Here is a 20,192-nt window from a genome sequence, read left to right as displayed (position 1 = left end):
CTTTCCTCTGTACTTTACATCTGTGGCAAGCTATTTGGTGACACAGCCTTGGAGAAAGTTCTGGTGGAGTCAAGACAGAGGAAAATAATGTCGTCTTCTAAGTAGAATGAGGAAAGGTGTTCCTTTCATAGGTCGTTCCATCCTTACCTGGCCAACCAGTCACTTTGAATCTCCAGGCCAGCTGGAAGAAGTCAAGATGTTTGGTCTGCCTGCCCGTTCTAGAGTAGCCAATGTTCTAGCAACAGGAGCCAGCGACAATTGTCAGGCAAATTAGGATCAGGCACCCAGTTGCAAGGCAACAGCACCAGTTCGGACATTGACACCCTCATGTTGAAGGTTGCCTACAGCTCTTCTTGGACGGGTGGCACAAAATCACCTTAGGGAGCTGCAGACTATGAGGTGAGGCATTGTCCCCTCCCCAGAGGTTCCTTCCTTCCCCTCTTTCCACCAATCTGGAAAAGAGAGCCAGTCTTCAGGATGCCATTCAGCATCTTCTTCAGATCTCTGCCATAGAACCAGTTCCCCCTGGGGAGATATCTTCATGCATCTATTACCATGGCTCCTTCTCAGGCATCTGTTTCATTTTCTTTACTATGGCTCCTTCAGGGCAGTGCTTGACCTGATCTAAATGAGTTCATCCGATATCACAAGTGCTCGATGGAGAGCTTATGCCCTTTGAGGAGGCCTTGGAAAGAGGGACTTCCTCTCATCAGTTAATCTCAAGGAAGCATATTTACATGTTCCTATTTTGTGTCCATGCAGGTGTTACCTGAGGTGTGATCAACAACCTCAGCTTCCAGTACAAGGCCATGCCCTTCTGCCTATCATTGGCCCCCAGGATGTTCATGAAAATCATGGTCACCTTGGTGGTCAACCTGAGTCTGCAAAGGTTTCACGTTTATCCCTGTCTGAACAACCTCTTGATTCAGTCTTCTGAGGACCTGGGAAGATCTTCACATCAGGTTGGCCTGTCTCAAGACCATGGCTTTCTGAACAATCACATGAAGAGTCAGCTGTGTCTGCTTCAGCAGATCCTGCACCTGGGAGCCATGAAAGACAGTCATGTCACTTTCTCTGGAACGAGCCTACAAGAGTTGACCAGTAGTCTGTTCTATTCTATCCTCTCCATCAGTGGATCTCATGAAACCTCTCAGGAATCCTAGTCCTCATGGTCTGGGCAATTCAGATAACTCCTTGGGCGGGACTCCACACCCAAACTCTTCAATGGGTCTTGCTGCCCTTTCAGAGCAACAGTGCAGTCAGACATCACCTTCAGGTTTCTCTGTCACATGCAGTTCATTGGTCTTTGGTCTGGTGGTCACAAGAGGCCATTCTGCAAGGCAAGTTCCACTCAGAAACCCTCCCTGGATGATTTGCCTTCATTGGACGGAGACCCATTGTTTATGATGGATCATCTAAAAGATGAGCAAAACAGTCAGGCCTAAGTTGTAAACAAGTTCACCATGGAAAATGGAGGTTTTCAGGGAATTCATGGGCATCTTCGGAAGAGTGCAAGTGGATCTGTTTGCTTCTTCTTACAATCATGAGGTAAAAAGTTTTTTTTCTCAGTGAAGTTCCCTCAGTGGAAGCTGTAAGTGCTCTTGTCTTTCTGTGGACACAGGTTGTTGTATGTGTTTCCTCCAATGCTGCTTTTCCCCCTGAAGTCCTCAAGAAGATCTGAGACGAAGGGAAGAGAGTTCTTCTAGTGGCTCCATACTGGCCACAGAGACCATGGTTCTCTGAGCTACTCAGTTTAGCAACACCTGCCCTGTGGCAGCTACCTCTCCGAGAGGATCTGTTATACCAGGGATGTATGTAGCATCAGGACCTCACCTGGCGGAATCTTCATGAGTGGTCATTCAGAGGAAACTTTTACTAAGGCAGGTCTCTCAGTAGTTCATACCATGGTGGTTCCCAGACATTCTTCCACTATACGCCTTTATGAAAGTACATGGAAGGTGTTTATCTGCTTGGTGCTGTAAGGAGCAATTAGCTCCAGGGAAAGTGGGTGTCGTTCCTTCAAGATGGGCTGACTATAGGGCTCAGATCCAACACTCTTCAGTGACAAAACTCTGCTCTGTCTTTTCCTCAACTCCAGAGAAACCATTGGATTCTCACCCATTTCTGAAGTGTTTCCTGTGAGGAGTCACTGGCTCAACAACACCAACCCAGCACAGCTTTACCTGGGATTTGTACAAAGTTTTGACTGCTTTTCAGAAGCCTCCTTTTGAGCCTGTGTCCTTTCATCTACTTACTTTCAAAGTCTGTTTCTCATTGCTACAACTTCTGCACGGAGAATTACAGAGCTCAATGCTCTGTCTGTGGATAAACTTCTGTAACTTCCAGAAGAACAGAGTGATCCTCCATATTATTTCTTCTTTCAGTTTTAAGGTCCTTTCTCCCTTGCACAGTCAACAGGAGCTCATTCTACCCTCTTTATGTCCTTAACTTGTCTGTCTGACTTAAGAAGCTTGGCACTCATTAGATGTACGTAGGTTTTCATCTCAAGAATGAAGCCCTTGTTCCCAAATGGATGATGTTTGTTTCCTTTCACCCCTCTTCTTCACCCCTCTACACTGTCTAGATAGCCTAAAGCCTACATGGTGTTGGCCTATGCTTCCTTGAGTCTCACTCTTCCATCTAAAATTCTGGCACACTCTGCCAGGTGGTGGCTACTTCTGCTGCCTTTTTCCTTAATGCTTCTCTTCAGGTTTGCAGGGCGGCCATACAAGCTAGCCCTAACATGTTTATCAACCATTGTAAGATAGATTCCTATGCCTTGGCTGAGGCAGCCTTTGGGAGAAGGGTACTGGAGCATGTTTCCCTAGGCCAGTAGGCAGCCAAGTTTTGCTTTTATGTTTACCCGCCCTACATGGGTCAGCTTTGGTATGTTTCACCTGAGATTCTTACATGCATGGGAGAAGAGACTTTTGGTCTTACCACAAAACGGTCTTCCTCCATTCATGTAAAGATGATCTCATGTTCTCTCTCTTCTGTGCCTGGGCTGCTTGATTCTGTTCTTATTTTCTGTTCTGTGGCAGAGAGTGCTTTTTGTCTGTTTTTGAAGTAACTTTTCCTATATATGTCTTTTCTGGCTTGTCATGAGAGAACTGATCCCTATGTGTAGGGGAGACTAGAAGACTCTGCAAAATCAAACAGCATCTCTTCTGCCTTCAACCACAAGGCAGAACTCAAGTCCCACCTGAGATCATCTTTACATGCATGTAGAAGACCATTTCATGGTAAGACCAAATGTCTTGGATAGTGACAATTTATAATAATTGTTGTCAACCTTAGGAGATACCCATGAAGGTAGAGCTTGTGTGCTCACTTCAGATAAAACGGGGTTTTTTTTGTTCTTCCTTGCTTTCTTGTATGATGGACACTCAAGGTGGCATGTATGTGGGATCTTCTATGCAGGGATTGCACTAAAACCAGACCTGCTTACCTTCAGTAAGATTACTGCATCATATGCCTTCAGACCGTGTCTGTCCCATTCAGTACAAAATTCCCATTCTTATTACTTTCAAGATACTCCTTCAAATTTAAAAATAGATTTTAAAAGTTTCTCTAGGAGCTGAGAGATTCTGGTTTGCTGAGGTTTCCCATATTTAGTGTTTACTTTTTATTGCAGAGGCTTAACAGTTATGTTTGAAATAATGAAAACTTATGGCCATACTTATGAAAAGCATTGGTGGCAGGATTTGTTTCGGATTGTCTTCCGGATATTTGACAACATGAAATTGCCAGAACAACAAACTGAGGTAAGCATAGCATTACTTATCACTAGAGTTAATTTTTTATTACTGTCATAATCTCTTTTGCCTCCTACCTTTCTTGAAATAAGAATGGACAACAGGTTATATTGTACAATCATTGTATTTCCCCCTAATTGTTCATACCAATCCACAGATCTGTATATATCCCGTGCTGGCAGAGTTTAATGTTGAATCTTATATTTATAGAGAGGGGGGGTAGAGAGATCCTATGTCAGAGCAGTAGAGAGATCCTATGTCCTGAACCCACCCACCCCGACTGACCAACCAATAGAGGGCCAGGTCCATCCAGCATAGCCACCACTGGGTGGCTCACTCACCTCCGCAGTCCCCTCTCCCTCATGCAGTACCAAAGGGTGCCTCTACCCCTGTCTCTCATGCAGTACCGAAGGGTGCCTTGCAAGCTGCCGCTGCAACTGGGTGCCTTGTGCTCTGCCACCGGGCACCTGGAGGGCTGCTACCGTCACCCCGCCTTGCCTAGCCACACCGTGCTACTCGTGAACTCTTCTGTGTAGGCACACACCTGCGCAGAAGCTTTCACAGGTTACATGATGCTTAGAAAAATATTATACATTAAGATAAATTTTATTAGTGCTATCACCATATGTAGTGTTTTGCCAAATAACAAGTAAACAGACAGGTCTCTATCCCAAACATCTTTTAATGACAGTTTTAATAGCAGAGACATCCACAAAGCAGAAAAAGAGGCCAAGATAAGAAGAGCCAAATGTGATCAAGATAGGTACATTATCTTGGACTTTGTTTCAATTGGGTATTGATTATAAGCAAAAGGTTTCATAGAAATTGTATGTTTTGAGAAGATTTTGGAGCTTGTTTTTGCAATCACAGTATCCTGGTATTGTGTAAGTGTGTGACTTTTCCTCATTTAGGCGAAATGTCTGCTTTTTAACCTTCCTATAGTTGTAACAAGCACTTTACTTACAAGATATTAGAGTCAAACAGGCCTTTTTATTCATATGCTTTTAAATACTCTTCCTGAAGGGATTTGACCCACTTATTGTTTTTCAGTTTCCTTCTAACTAATTTATTTTGTTAAGAATTTCCTTCTTCTCTTTTCCTAGAAAGCTGAATGGATGACAACAACTTGTAATCATGCACTTTATGCAATATGTGATGTATTTACCCAGTATTTGGAAGTACTTAGTGATGTCCTTTTGGATGATATATTTGCTCAGCTCTACTGGTGTGTTCAGCAAGGTAGGAGTACACAAGTAATTTTCAAAATGCAGCAATTTACTCTGTATAGTATGAACAAACCAATGCCTTTTTTGTGTGTTTCAGACAATGAACAACTAGCACGGTCTGGTACAAACTGTTTAGAGAATGTTGTAATTTTAAATGGTGAAAAGTTTACTCTTGAAATCTGGGATAAGACTTGCAACTGCATGCTGGATATCTTCAAAACTACCATTCCCCACGCGTAAGATTTTTGCCTTACTTATAATTTGGGATGAAGATAATGTTACACATATATACTTCCAATACTCTGAGAGTATCGATGTTTGTCCTTTATGGCTTAAGAGCATAGGAGCTGCTAAGACAGACCATCAGTCCATCTAGCTCAGTATTGCCAACACTGACTGGCTTTTAGCCTTACCTGGAGATGCCAGGGATTGAACCTGGAGCCTTCTGCATGCAAAGCAGATGCTTTACCATTGAACTACAACCTGTCTACAACAGGCACTCCTTCCCTTCCCCTTGACTAGTGCTTCCAATGTCAGTTGCCTACGTCAAGGGGTAGGACATGGAGTAAGAAGCTTTTAGCTTCTGTTCCCTTCTGGGCTGTCTTGCCTATTAGCCCAATTAAGCCTCTTTTTTAAAAAGTTGATGTTGCCCAGTCCAATTTATTTATTTATTAAATTTATATCCTGCCCTTCCTCCCAGTAGGTGCCCAGGGCAGCAGACTTCACCTTGTGCCTCGGAGAAGGCTGTAACATCAATGCCTGTTTGCCTTATTTAATTTTTGAACAGTCTGTGAGTCTTGACTGAAAGCAAATCTATAGGGAAAGGTGCTATCAGACTGAGATAAAAATTGCTTTCCATATTAGTAAAATTTTATATTTATATGTATAAGAAGTCTTGGAAGGTTTTATGTATAACATTTGTCCCATTTTCTGCTCATAATGTTACTCAAAATTGAATTATCATTGTTTTTCACTTCAAAGATTAAAATGTTAGGTCTGAAACAGAAATAACTTACGTGTGTTTTTTCTTTTCAAGGCTTTTAACTTGGAGACCAACCGGGGGAGATACTGCTCCTCCATCTCCTGGAAGAGAGAAACAGTTGGTATGTTTGCAAAGTAAAGATGGCAGGGGAAATGCTTTCACATGTATCAGTTAAATGTACCTTTTTTTTACAACAGGAGAGGGATTGCTATATGAATTTTTATTGTTGAAAGTAAATATCTGCATTTTTAAAATGTTTATATATAACTGTAAATGTTCTATGTTTACAAACACAATTTCTGCATCGTGTATTTCTGATACATATGTGAGCAGTCTTTAAAACGTAACGTTTAAAAAATGTGATGAGAATACTCATGATTACAACAAAGGCATGTGTTCTGAAAAAATATTCAGCTTGATTTATGTTTCAGTTATAGACATTTGCTAAATATCCATTGAACTAACTCAATGACAGCATCTAAATAAATGTTCAAAGGATTGGTCCATTGGACTATTTTTCTCATAAATGTTAGTTCAGACTAGAGATGGGGTTCACTCCCTAGTTCCAATCTGCTTGTAGTCTGATAGTCCATTGTTCAATCCCAATCCGCCTTTGTTTTGTTCCCGCTTGCTTTTGCATTTGCCGATTCAATCCGCTGTGGGTTTTTTGGTGGTGAAATAAATTATGTAATCTTTAACATAAATGCTTATGTAAATCCGTGAAAGTTAATGGATAATAGTAATTGTAATTATGAAGATAATTACATAAAATCAGGGGGATTTTTTTTTAAAAATAGCCATGCTGATTACAGCCACGGCCCACCACAAGAAATCAGTGCTGGTCCAAAAAGACAGTGGACTGTCAGATTCAGTCAAAATCTGATACTAAGTCCAATTTAGCTGATATTCTCCCCCATCCCTAGTTCAGATACCTTGTCAAACCATGTTTTAGAGTTACATGAACTATCCTGGGGCTCAACACTCTCCTTCCTCCTTTGCACTCTCCCTCTTTTGTTACATAGTTTGTCTTTACTTCTGAACCCATGATTTGGCCCAAATTGGATGAAAGAAAATGCAGGAGGATGCAAAGAGAAAGGAGTATGAACCTGAGATTTGTCCATGTGACACCAAGTTACAGTTGGCATTGGTACTGTGGGGTCTTTAAATGTTTCAAGATTAAAGAAGTCTTCAGTTCATTTAATTCCAACGCTTCAGAATTTTCCTTAAATCACAGACCATCCTCCTTTAACTTTGATAAGCTTAATTTTTAGAAGCATCAAATAATTTTGCATGCATTGCGGGATACTGCAGTGACTCTTTCTGAAACATAATCTGGAAAGTTATTTGTACCAACTCCATACAGTGAGAATAAGCTCAAGAAAATGCAGATGGAAACATCACCCATATGTTCAGCAATAATCTTCTATGTACCACAACTGCAAACAAGTATCTTTATGGAATATGGTGGCATTTCCCAGAAACAGATGTGATATTTCCCTTTAGCATTGCCTGTTTGCATAGGGGAGTACACCTTGCAGAAAAAGTGTACATGTGAAAAGTGCCTTAACTTGTTCAGTTTCTCACAAAGAGAGACCTTGTTTTTGTGATGAGAACTGAAGGTACCACATTGTGAGCTGTTGCACATGACAAGCTGTGTCTGGTGCAGTTTTCAAAGAGGTTGAATAAAGTAGCCTATGTACAGCTGTTGGACCATTTTGAACCCACCCATAATATGAATGCTTTAGTCTGCTTTAGACTTTAGTCTGCTTGATGCAACTAGTATCTTATTTTGTTGGGTTGAGGACTGTGTTCAGTATTGGGGGCCACGTCAGAAATGAGCTGAATGTAAGGCAGATACAACCTTAAATCCAGCGCTTATGTTGACTCTTTTTTTGAGGGGTGGAAGTTAGCCTTAGTTGTTTAATCTTCCTACTTGCTTCAAGGCAGGACAATGCAAATGCTTGATCCCTTCTGATGGGAGAGGGGACACACACCTGATCCTACCTGCTCCAAAACAATAAGGCTTTAGTAGAGCACAAGTACTCTGAGGTGATGATTTTTCAAATTAAATCAATTTAGCAGCTTGGAAGCAAATTCTCCAGAGGCTCCCAGAGGGCATTTGACTCATTCAGGATGATGCCCTACTGGAGTCCACAGGCAGAGCCAATCAAAATTAATTTCCTCCCAAAGAGGGGGCCACTTAGTCCCCAGACCAGCTCTGCCTGATGAGCCAGTAGGTCATATGGAATTGGAACTCCTTAGTAGTGTTCTCATAGATTATCTTTTGTTTTCTATTTAGAATTATTTCAGCGTCCTACCTTCCCAGTGTGTCTTAGTAAGGGCCTGGGGACTGCAGGATGTGTGTGTTTTAGCTCCTCATTTCCCATGCTAGCCATGGGCAGGAGAGGAATCAGGTTGCTTCATGCCACTGTAGCGCAATAGCGCTTTAATAACAGCAGCCAAGTCTGAGTTGTGAACTGATGCTGGACAGAGCAATCAGGGAGAGCAGGCTTCCTCACCGGTCGTCATTTCTTCCACCTGTCCTCAACCATAGGACAAGTGGGAGAAGGACACACTTCAGATTCATGGTGGACAAACATGTAACAGCAGAATTCAAACGTCTCTGTAAGTGGGTACAAGAAGAGTCCAGGGAGTATAGAGGGCATCAACACTTTTACCATCCACTTTTTACCAGATTTTTCTGAAGGATACTTTCCTGTTTCACATTTTTGGTGCAAGACCTTATTTTCCCTATGAGTCCGGCCATCACAACGGGTTTTAGCTCCACCTATCGTGCGAAGGCAAGAATGTCTTTGAAGTCAAGACTGGGGCGTCAGGCCCCTCCCACTCTCCAGTTCATTCTTGCCTTCGTACGAACAAGATTGAGATTCATATAGCATAGCATTTAGCTAAGTTCTTTTTGGTGTTTGTTTGTGTGTTTGTCTGACAGGGTGCGGAGGTATTGTTTCTTGTGTGTCTCCCAAGTGTCCTCCTCCCCTCCGTCTTGTGTTTAACTGCGTTTAACTGCTTATCCGATTTCTGGGAACTTTTCTTGGGGAACTTTTTCCCTTGCCTGGGCAGTTTATTTCCTCTGTTGGATTACTCCCCAGCTCTTAGAGAGACCGCGGCTGCGGATTCTCTCCGTCCTTTCACCCCTTTTTTAAAGCTTTTCTTCTTCTACTGGGCTCTGCCGCTTCCCTCGGGAGCTTGCGGCTGCTAGCGGCTTGCCTTGCTGGGCTGCATTTAGTGAAGCTCTCAGAAAAACCGCGGCTGCGGTTCTTCTGATCTCAGCGGGAGCTTGCGGCTGCGGCTCCCGGCGTTACCCCGTCACCTTTTTTAGCCTGCCCGGGTCCGATCTCGCCCCCTGAAGCCGGCGGCTGCGGATCTCTCATTAGCGCTTTTACTTGAGCTCACCCTCGCTCCGTGGCTTTAATTTTCCCACCGCGAAGAGCTTTGCAGACGGCGGCGGCTGCCTTTCCCCTCCTGCCTGTTTCCTCCTTGGGGTTTTTTAGAGCCGCTAGTACGGCTATCGGCCCTGCGGCTCCTCCGGCGAGACTGTGCGGGGCAGCCCTTTCCCCAGTTCGTTTCCAGACGGCCGCCATTGCTCCTTCTCTCTCCGCCATTTTTGTTCATTTTTTCCCGCTCTTTTTTTTTTCTGGGCGCCATTTTTTGAATTCAAATTTCCCGCCTTTTTTGTTACCCTTATTAACCATCGGATACCTCCCCTGCAGGCTATCTATCTGTATGTGTGTTGTATACGTGCTGCAGACAGACTTACACAGGGCTGATTTACACACAATTTTACTGTGGCTGTAATCCTAGTGGCTGGATTATATTATCAAGGCTGGAGCTCCAATCCTAGTGGGCTGGATTATTTTATCAAGGCTGGAGCTTTAATCCTAGTGGCTGGATTGTATTCTCAAGGCTGGAGCTTTAATCCTAGTGGCTGGATTGTATTATCAAGGCTGGAGCTTTAATCCTAGTGGCTGGATTGTATTATCAAGGCTGGAGCTTTACTATTAGTGGCTGATTTGTACTAAATCTGATTTATATTGGTCCTGCCCCCTCTGAGGTCGTGAACCAAACCTGAAACCCAGCCTACAGCACTAATCTGAGTGTACCAACTCTAAAACAGCCTATATTACATTAACGCTGATACCTCAGTTCATTCTGCCCCCTCTGTGGCAGTGCACTTCGCCATCTGTCAGTGTATCCTACCCCCTCCGTGGTAGTACGCTGTGCCAGTTCGGGTCTTTACATTCTGCCCCCTCCGTGGCAGTGTACTGCACCCAAGTTAATATAAGATGGCAGAACAGCCAGGCATGTCGCCATCAACCCATATGGTGCCAGATCAGCCAGGCATGCCACAATCAGCCAAGCCACAACATCCTAACACGACTAAGACCAGACATACCAAAGCACTGGCTAAGACAAAACATCTTTCCAGCCATAGTAAACCAAAGCGCCCACGTTATGTCTCTGTGCCAACCACCACCACAGCACAGGCACACATAAGCGATATTCTCCATTCTCCTGCTGCTGCCTCTGATGAGGAAGAGTTTGTTGGCTTTCCCCCGTGTTCGCCTAATGAACCTCCCTCCGTTTTACCGCCCCAAACATCTGTTCCAATAGTTCCTCAGGCACATACATCTGCCACATCCGGTCTGCAGCTGTCCCCTGATTTCCTCTCCCAACTTCAAGCCATGCTGGCATTTTTCACCCAAATGCAGTCACTACCACAAGTTCCTGCCATACCTCCACTTAACATGGTCCAACGTGCGTGCCATGAAGCTCATTCTTCCGGCTCACCAGATCCCTTTGATGTAGCCAGAGGCAGATGTACGGACGAAGTCTCGTATGCGGAGGAGTCAACTTTCACTGACCATGTTGAAGGAGACGACTGGAGCGACTATTCAGATCATGAGGAGGATACATCGTATTGCTTGTTTAATACCTCAGACTATCAGCCGCTAGCACGCAGGGTAGTTAATACCCTTGGCCTCCAGACTGCGCCTTCAACTTCGCCCGCCCCAGCTATCAAAGGGGCCAAGGTCCTCAAATCCCCTGCACCTACTGAACACTACATCCCGGTGCCGGACCTAATTACCAAATTAGCCTCTGAAGAATGGGCCCATCCACTCAAAGCTCGACGCTTCAAGAACCTGGCTGACAGACTTTACGCCCTAGCCCCGGACTTTGCCACCAAGTTAGACGTCCCTGGCATAGATGAACCAATCGCTCACCTCGTTTCACGATCGCTTTTGCCCAGGGAAGGGGAATCCCACCTAAAAGACACTACTGAACGACAAATAGACTTCGCCCTCCGCAAGAATCACGAGGCCACTGCCCTAGCCATGCGTGCCTCCGCTTCAGCCTCCATCTTCTCCAGAGCATCTATGATGTGGCTGGATGACCTTCTAGAGGATGCTAACCCTGATCCTGTCACCCTCAGAAGAGCACTATTGAAATTGCATAAGACAGCAGCTTTTGTGGCCGATGCCACTTTGGATGCCACTCAATTAGGGGCACGAGCCATGACGGCTCAAATAGTCGCTCGTCGCACCCTCTGGCTTCGCCACTGGCAAGCTGATTCAGCGGCCAGATTGAATCTGTCCAGGGCTCCTTACTCCGGATCTCTACTCTTAGGCGAGGAAGCTCTAAAGGCAGTGCTGGTTGATCCAAAAGACGCCCACAAACCGGTTCTGGCCACAGTCAAGAACAGCGACCACAGGCCTTTCAGGCGATTCCCTTCCTTCCGTTCTAACCAGCCCTTTCGAGGAACGCGGCCAGGAGGACGAGGCCGCGACTTCAGACCCTATGACCCCAACGCATTCAGGGGCTCCTGGAACCGACGCTTCCAGGGCAGAGGTCAGTACCAAGGGCGCAGGGGCAACTCATCGTCCTCATATAAGGGAGGCCCTCGCCTACGCAAGTAGTCTTAATGCCCTCCCCATAGGTGGCAGATTACTTAATTTTGGAGGTCGATGGCTGTGCCTTACTAAGGTCTCCTGGATCAGGGACCTTTTCAGTTATGGTTATACCATAGAGTTCTGGGCAACCCCATCAGACAGATTCCACCCGTCTCCTTGCTCAAGGGCACCAGCCAGGCACAACATTATGCAGACAGCTATACACCACCTCTTGGACATAGCGGCGATAGAGCCAGTTCCCACAACTGAGAGGTCGGAAGGGGTGTACTCCCTCCTATTTGCTGTGCCAAAACGAGATTTATCATGGAGGGCGGTATTGGACCTCAAGTTTGTCAACCGTTTTGTAACATATCGCAGGTTCAAAATGGAATCACTCCACTCCATTACGGAGAGTCTGCATGAAGGAGACTTCCTGGCTTCTATCGACCTTAAGGAAGCGTATCTCCATGTGCCCATTTGCATAGCCCACAGAAAGTTTCTTCGGTTTGCTTTTGGCCACCAGCATTTTCAATATAGAGCGATGCCATTCGGCCTCTCCTCTGCTCCAAGAGTGTTTACCAAGGTGCTACTCATCCTAGTGGCTTACCTCCGGACCCAAGGGGTTCATATCTACCCATATTTGGATGATTTGCTAATACGGGCCAAGTCGGAGGAACTGGCTCATCATCATTTAATGATCACCCTCAATGTTTTGCAGGCCTACGGCTGGCTTGTCAACTTCGACAAAAGCCATCTCCAACCAACCCAACGCCTACTACATCTAGGGGCAATGTTGGACACCCTGCAGGCAATGGTCTTCTTGGCTCCAGATCGCATCACTGCCATCACAACCATCGCAAGGTCCCTGATGCAACAAACATCCGCAGACGTCATGCTTCTCGCCAGAGCGCTCGGGATGTTTATATCTACAATCCACATTGTGCCATGGGCTCGAGCCCACACTCGGCCCCTTCAATGGATTCTGTTGCCTTTTCAAAAAGACATTGCCAGCTCCAATCATCGCAAAGTTCGCTTGAGCCCCGCACTGCGCCTCTCCTTCCGCTGGTGGACCAAGGTTCAACACCTCTCCAAGGGCACGTCGTTCAGAGAACCCCGCAGAACCGTTGTAACCACAGATGCCAGCCTCATAGGTTGGGGAGCCCACTGCAACTCCCAGTACGTTCAGGGGGTTTGGTCCAACACAGAGCAATCCCAAAGCATCAACTGGCTGGAACTAAAGGCTGTCCACTTAGCTCTATGTCATTTTCAGTCTCTGTTCCCTTTGCATCATGTGCTCATTCGAACAGACAACACGTGTGTAAAATCACATTTGAACAGACGGGGGCACCAGGTCTCGTCCTCTGCAGGACTTAGCCTCCCTCATCTTTGTCTGGGCAGAACAACATCTACAATCCCTGAAAGCAGAGCACCTCAGAGGGATTTGGAATGTGACAGCAGACTGGCTCAGCAGACAACAGGTCTTTCCGGGAGAATGGAAACTTCATCCAGCCATTTTCCATCGTCTCGTGTCGGTTCGGCGCCCTATCAGTCGACCTGTTTGCCTCCAGTCGCAATTGCCAGCTTCCCAGGTACTTTGCCCGATACCTGGACTCAACAGCAGAAGCAGTGGATGCTCTGACAACACCGTGGCCAGTCGGTCTATTGTACGCCTTTCCTCCCATACCATTGTTAGCCAAAACCTTGAGGAAGGCGCGAACCGAAAGGGCACAGCTGGTTCTGATAGCACCATTTTGGCCACGCCAACCGTGGTTTTCAGATCTTCTGACAATGTCAATGATGGATCCTTGGACACTTCCAGTAAGGCCAGACCTTCTATCCCAGGGTCCAGTACTGCACCAGGACCCTACTTGGTTCAATCTAACAGTGTGGCGTTTGAACGGGGACATTTGAGGTCAGCTGGACTGTCTGACGCTGTGATTGATATTATTTTGGCCTCGAGAAGACCATCTACCACCCGTATTTATCAACATACCTGGGTGGCTTTCTCCAAGTGGTGTCAGTCCCACCACCATGATCCATCCCAGGCCACTGTGCATCAGGTGCTCCAATTTCTCCATAGCGGCTTTATGATGGGACTTCGACCCAACACTCTACGTCGACATGCGTCCACTCTGTCGTCCATTCTTTCAGTGTCCTCTCCTGGAGATCATATTTCCTCACATCCGTTCATCAAACGTTTTTTGAGGGGAGTCGCCCTACGCTCTCCGGCTGTTGTCCATCGGTTTCCCTCATGGAGTTTGCCGAAGGTTCTGCAGGCTTTGCAACGTCCTCCGTTTGAACCCATCAGGACTGTGCCTCTTCGTATACTGTCCTTCAAGGTCTTGTTCCTGGTCGCAATCACATCTGCTAGACGAGTTTCGGAGTTGGGCGCATTGTCTTCCGCTCGCCATCTCTGCGTCTTCCATAAGGACTCTGTTGTACTGAAAACTGATCCTTCCTTCCGTCCCAAGGTTGATTCAGTGTTCCATTGCAACCAGGACATTGTTTTGCCTTCCTTTTGCCCGAATCCTACCCATCCTCTCGAGAAGGCTTGGCGTTCGTTGGATGTCCGGAGGGCTCTCAAGACCTACCTGTCTAGGACCCAGGATATACGACGAACTGAGTCTCTGTTTGTATCCTTTCATCCAAGGTCTATGGGGCATAAAGTTTCCAATCCTACCTTATCCCGTTGGTTAAGGGCATGTATTACTTTAGCATATGAGTCTCTGAAGCTGTCAGTTCCAGCTAGTATAACGGCTCATTCTACCAGGTCAGCTGCCACTTCGGCTGCTTTTGCCACTAATGCTCCTGTTGCTGATATTTGTAGGGCTGCAGTCTGGTCTACCCCACACTCGTTTATAAGGCATTATAAAATTGATCACTATGCCTCTGCTGACGCTTCTTTTGGTAGACGAGTGTTGCAACAGGTTCTTAATGACGATTAACACGTGGGTGGTCCCTCCCTGTATGGGCTGCTGGGGTACATCCCGCTGTGATGGCCGGACTCATAGGGAAAATGGACCATTGGTCTCACCTGAAGGGTGATTTTCCTATGAGGACGGACATCACGACCCTCCCAGTTGGAGGATGACTATATATTTTCTAATGTGTTCTATATTACTGTTACGCTATTATATTTAAATTTAAAAGCGAAGTCAAGACTTCTAGTTCTGTTATACCGCTATGTTGGAGTCATGTTACTATGCATGGTACTATTGTGTTATTTTCCTGCTGCCAGGCCTGTTGGCCTTGTTCTTGTATTTTAGATATCTCTCCTTAGACTCGCTGCGAATGAACTGGAGAGTGGGAGGGGCCTGACGCCCCTAGTCTTGACTTCAAAGACATTCTTGCCTTCGCACGATAGGTGGAGCTAAAACCCGTTGTGATGTCCGTCCTCATAGGAAAATCACCCTTCAGGTGAGACCAATGGTCCATTTTCCCCAAAGTCCAGGACTCCCATGTGTCAGAGTAAGAGAGGAGAGTCATGCAGCGGTTTGAGCTGTAACTCGTTTAGCAAAAAGCATAAAGGAAAATGTCAAAGGGGGAGACACAGATCCAGGGGCAGGCCTAACACAAATGCAAGAAAGCTACAGGACTTGCTCTAGCTCCTCATTCTGTTTGGCAAGGTCTCCTAAGAAATCCTTCCCTGTGTCCAAGAGAGCCAAAAGTCCCCTGGCTGCGCTGTCCAGCATCATCACCACCCTGGGATGTGGTTGGTAACAAACGTAAGGCAAGCAAATCACTGAGGACCGCTATAGCTGCCTCTGGCCCAGCAGCATTGAGGCCTGAACCCAGAGACTAACATCAAGGCGAGCTCTCAGAGAAAGAAACTGAAAGTCCAACACACACGGCAGGCTCCCCCACCCCGATGTCTTCCCAGCCCTTCTAGCAAAAGCTTGCCACACACCTCATCAGCCTCAGGAGCAGCCTACGTTAGAGAACCAATTGACTCCATCCCTAAAGGGGGCCAAGTCACCTTTTCCTCAGGGGTCTCCTAAAACCCATGGAAAGCATAATAGGCTCACAGTGCCACATCCAAGCCCTCTCCCTTATAGGATCATGGATTTCCTTTAAATGCCGGTGCTGGATACCCTGGTTGCAGTCCTATCTTCTGCATCAGTTATCCCCATGGAATGGGAAGGGTCATGTGACAAGAGTGTAAGCAATCTTAGAGAGGGTCCAAGGCCTCAGCTGCAACTTTCCAAACCTCGGTCACTAACTCTGTATTCTATTTGTAAGGGTGTTTTTTCTATGGGTTGAAGAAATGGCTGTAGCTGATTCCACCCTGAAGCCTCTTAAGGATGGTTTTTAAAAGATTGCTTGCAGTTTGATGTCACTTATATGGCTGTGAATAGACTGTGATGCTGATCCTGGGTCTCAAGCCAAGATGGTGAGTTCAGCCTTCAAAGGAGCCAAGTAGTTTGGAGAACTAATTGAGGTGGTATTGGTGGAAATGAAGGGAAGACATCTCTTCCAGCTTCCAAGAAGTTCCTGTTTTCTTTTTGAAATTCCTAGAGGCTGGTGGTTGGAGCTGTTAAGGTTGCAGGAGAGAATCTTTCTGTATATTCCACCCAGGATGGTCATCGCTACTGACGTCAGTCGGTTCAGATGGGAAGCTCATCTGGACCACAAAACGGCACAAGAAACTTGGTCCAAGGAAGAAAGGTCCAGAAGTATCAAGTGGATGGAACAGAAGGCCATAAACCTGGCTCTTCAAGCATTCAACCAGGATTTTGCTCTCTCCCATGTGCTGATATAGACAAACAATATGTCAGCAAAAGCATATGTGAACAGAGGGCCATGTGTTCCCAATGGCTAAATGCCCAGTCAAAATACTTGCACAGGATTATTTTTCTGGTAATTCAGCATACTGAGGTTTAGAGATGCATTTTCCATCCAGATAAGGCATTTCTGCATAGAACAGCCAAGCTAAGGCATTCTCAGGCCCTCTTTGTATCTTTCCAAACTCAACTTGGGGCAAATGTTTCCATGCTGACCATCATGCAATGGTTAAAGGAGAGTATCTGTCTGACCTATCAGGTTGTGAAGAAACAGCCACGTCACAACCCATTTACAGAAAAATCAAGCTTCCAAGAGATTTGGAGTACATTTTGGAACTCTTCACAGAGTAATACCTACAAATTGAAAAAGTGGGAAGCACAGTACAGGGAGGGAAACTTCTCCAGTTTAACAGTTCTTAATCTGGGATCCCAGCAGCACATTGACACTCATTTATCCCAACTCTGATCTGAACATGTGAAGCTGAACACTGCATAACATACCAAACAACTGAACAACAGAAATGAAAATTCTGCAACATGAAAAAGGGCATGAAGGCTAAGAGAGGTAGGGGAACTGGGAATAAGGGATTGTACTATTTTATTGTAATGTTGAAAGCCCTAATAAACTATAGATTACCAAAAAATGGTGGCAACCTCTGCAGCCTTTAAGAGGAATTTCCCTGTTCTGGATATTTGTACGATAGTTGTCTGGGCCTTATTGGATTGATTGGTCCTCTTCAGCAGACTTTGCTTTCAATAGGGAAATGCTGAGGAAGTACTGAGGTTCAAAATCCTCCTTAAAAAACAATCAGGCCAGTGGTCTTTTAGGTATTATCTTGAAAAGTGATGTAGTTATGGCAAGGTGGATTTCAGAACTGGCTGAATTTCCTGTAAGGATGGAGTTATCTGTCGTCTTCAAAACCAATTCTGTTGAGGACTGATCCCTTCTATATTCCAAAGATCAACACCTTATTCCATGGGAGTTAAATGATTGAGTTGCCATCTTGTTCTAAGGGGCACAGCAACCCAAAGAAGAAGAACGACCCATACTCAACATGTGCAGAGCCTGGAGGGTGTTTGTTAAATGGACGATGGAATTTCATAAATCTGATGGGTTGTCATTTCCTTCCATCTTGGAGGAAGGAAATTAATTAAGCGGCTAAGAGCCTGTTTTTTTTAGCATACAGGGAACAACTTTGTGGGTTCTTTCCAGCATTATAGTCCATTTTATCTCCTAGGGACTTAGCTGCCTCTGCTGCCTTCAGTACTAATGTGCCACTTCTAGGTAACTGTTCGATGCCACTTGTTCTTTTCTTCAGTACTAGGGGCTGGATTTGTTCTTTGCAATGCTAACCTGAGGCATGTGCTCCAATCTGTTCCTCAGATTTTTGTTTTGTTTGGCTACAAGGACTCCTACTGGGAGGAACGGCAGGGTATAAATTTAATAAATAAATACAAAGAAGCCCACCAGAGATGGTTCATACTGACTGCTCTTACACTTCCTATTTCTGGATAACCTCTGTCACTGGAAGAGAAAGTAATACTAAGTTTCATGAAGTTTCTGTCTCTTCAACAGATGTAGGTTATCCAGGCCCAGCCAAGGTTTATCTCACACCCAGAGTTTTGTCCTGTTATCTTTCTTGTGTCACTATATGTTCCACCCCAGGAAAAAGCAATCAAGCTATTTTATAATCCATAGTTACCAAAGTTTAATGGTCTTCCGGACTCCAAGTAGGTTTTTGTTTTGTTTTTATCAGCTGCAATACTTCCTGAAACTGGGGAGTGCAGCTGGCTTCATCAGAATGGATCAAGCATAAAGTTATTTGCATAGCCAAGCCTCCAAAGTGAATCGGAGGAATTACCTACTCCTGGATAATCTCTGTCCACTGAAGGGAATGTATCATAAGTTTGATGTTCACCTCTCCTAAACTTTTTTAGTACAAAAATATCCTAAAGGTAGTTGAAATGCAAATAATACTCATTTTTAAATGTGTAATTGCACAGTTCTGACAGCTGTATTCTTAGCAGAATATGGATGAATCTTACCCTTGTTTTTATTTGTAGAAACCTTCTAGGAGACTTAACTGTAACACAAATGTGCTCCAAAGTAAGGTTTAGTCTTGCCATGAAAAGTTAACAACTTGACACAGTGAATTTGCTGAGCATGATGTTGGTTATGTATTTCCATTTTCAGGATACAATATCTCAGAAATCTGTAGATATCCATGACTCTGTACAACCAAGATCTTCAGATAGACGGCAGTTTCAGTCCATTGTAGGGCCACCAGCAAATGAGGAGGTCAGCAAAAACAAAGCTACTACAAGTGAGTGTTTTCCTAAAGGAGTTGTTTCAGACAGCATGGTCACTTGAACAGGAATATGGGCTGGAATCTAAAGACCCAACATGGATTATAGAAGCACTTCTGCTTATGCAGCAAGACTTCCCTATTTTTTTTCTGTCCTGCAGCTCAATACAATATGTTATAGACTACTACATTCCTGAAACTTTGGGAATGACTTCTCAGGCGCTGTTGTGAGAAAGAGGAGGGAAAGCACAAGGCCTGTGGCTATTATATATTCATTTTTGAACTTCAGCTATTAGTTGAAAATTTAGTAAAACACAGATCAGATGGATGTCAGCTTAATTATGAAACTTTAAAAGGGTTTTTTTTTTTGCATCTTATGATTGCACTGATAAAGAGGTAGCATGGGATTTATTTATAACCCACTCTTCATTGTTCACACAGTCCCAGAGTGAGAAAAAACATTAAAATATAATAAAACAATATTACATTTAAATTCAACTTAATGGAAATTAAACAGTATATTGGCAACATAACTCCATCAGCCAAGCAAGGGGCACCACTTTAACCAATTGCGTGAGTGAATAAAAACATTTTTACCTGCCATTGAAATCCATTGGCATTGGTGCTGTTCACACATGAAAGGGGAGGGTATTCCAGAGTCGGGTACTATTATTGAGTGTCAATAACCATACAGTAATATATCTTGGCAACTGTACTGCTGCTCAATGTTCAATCTTGGGGGTCTTCACAGAATACTTAAACATTTACTTATATGTTTGGCAGCTTTTCCAAGTGCTCCCGTTACTAAACAGATTTTACTGTGTTTTGTTTTAAAGAATTTCCAGATCAGAAACTGTTTGGTGCTCTGTTGATCAAATGTGTTGTGCAACTGGAACTCATTCAAACAATCGACAATATTGTGTTCTTCCCAGCAACCAGCAAAAAAGAAGATGCTGAGAATCTTGCTGCAGCACAGGTAAGGTCAAGTTGGCTGGTTCTAGTCTTTGGAGATGGCTTTCATTCTCTGGTCTTACAAAGCCAGTACATCCTGGAGGAAAATTCCTGATTTTTCAAGTAAGAATCTCTTACTGAGAACCAATTCAAGTTTATATAGAACCTGGGAAAGAAGCACAAGTGACTTCTATGCTTCATTTCCCCTGCTTCTGCTGAAACTATTAAAGTGCCTCTAGTTCAGCTAACAATACACAAAGAAAACACTTTTTCTAGGTATAA

At 44.7% G+C, this 20,192-nt stretch overlaps 2 protein-coding genes across 5 annotated transcripts in view; both read left to right on the top strand.

The window, feature by feature from the left end:
* ARFGEF1 (ADP ribosylation factor guanine nucleotide exchange factor 1) overlaps positions 1 to 20,192 on the top strand; it is a 148,397-nt gene that overhangs the window by 114,894 nt on the left and 13,311 nt on the right. For all 4 annotated transcript variants that reach the window (XM_061600560.1, XM_061600570.1, XM_061600552.1 and 1 more), the window contains exons 30-35: positions 3,635 to 3,764; positions 4,859 to 4,994; positions 5,079 to 5,217; positions 6,018 to 6,084; positions 18,848 to 18,977; positions 19,796 to 19,935. In XM_061600560.1, coding sequence (XP_061456544.1) covers positions 3,635 to 3,764; positions 4,859 to 4,994; positions 5,079 to 5,217; positions 6,018 to 6,084; positions 18,848 to 18,977; positions 19,796 to 19,935 — 742 coding nt within the window. The remainder of the gene's footprint in view (positions 1 to 3,634; positions 3,765 to 4,858; positions 4,995 to 5,078; positions 5,218 to 6,017; positions 6,085 to 18,847; positions 18,978 to 19,795; positions 19,936 to 20,192) is intronic.
* On the top strand, positions 10,715 to 15,283 carry LOC133372292 (uncharacterized). The gene is made up of 2 exons (XM_061600675.1): positions 10,715 to 11,831; positions 12,591 to 15,283. Exons 1-2 carry the CDS (start codon positions 10,730 to 10,732, stop codon positions 13,244 to 13,246), a joined length of 1,758 nt encoding a protein of 585 aa, XP_061456659.1. The 5' UTR covers positions 10,715 to 10,729; the 3' UTR covers positions 13,247 to 15,283.

Source organism: Rhineura floridana, chromosome 1, assembly GCF_030035675.1.
Source record: "Rhineura floridana isolate rRhiFlo1 chromosome 1, rRhiFlo1.hap2, whole genome shotgun sequence".
In the NCBI taxonomy this organism is placed as follows: Eukaryota; Metazoa; Chordata; class Lepidosauria; order Squamata; family Rhineuridae; genus Rhineura; species Rhineura floridana.
The sequence above is the reverse complement of the archived record's forward strand: the minus strand, read 5'-3'. Positions and strand labels throughout refer to the sequence as shown.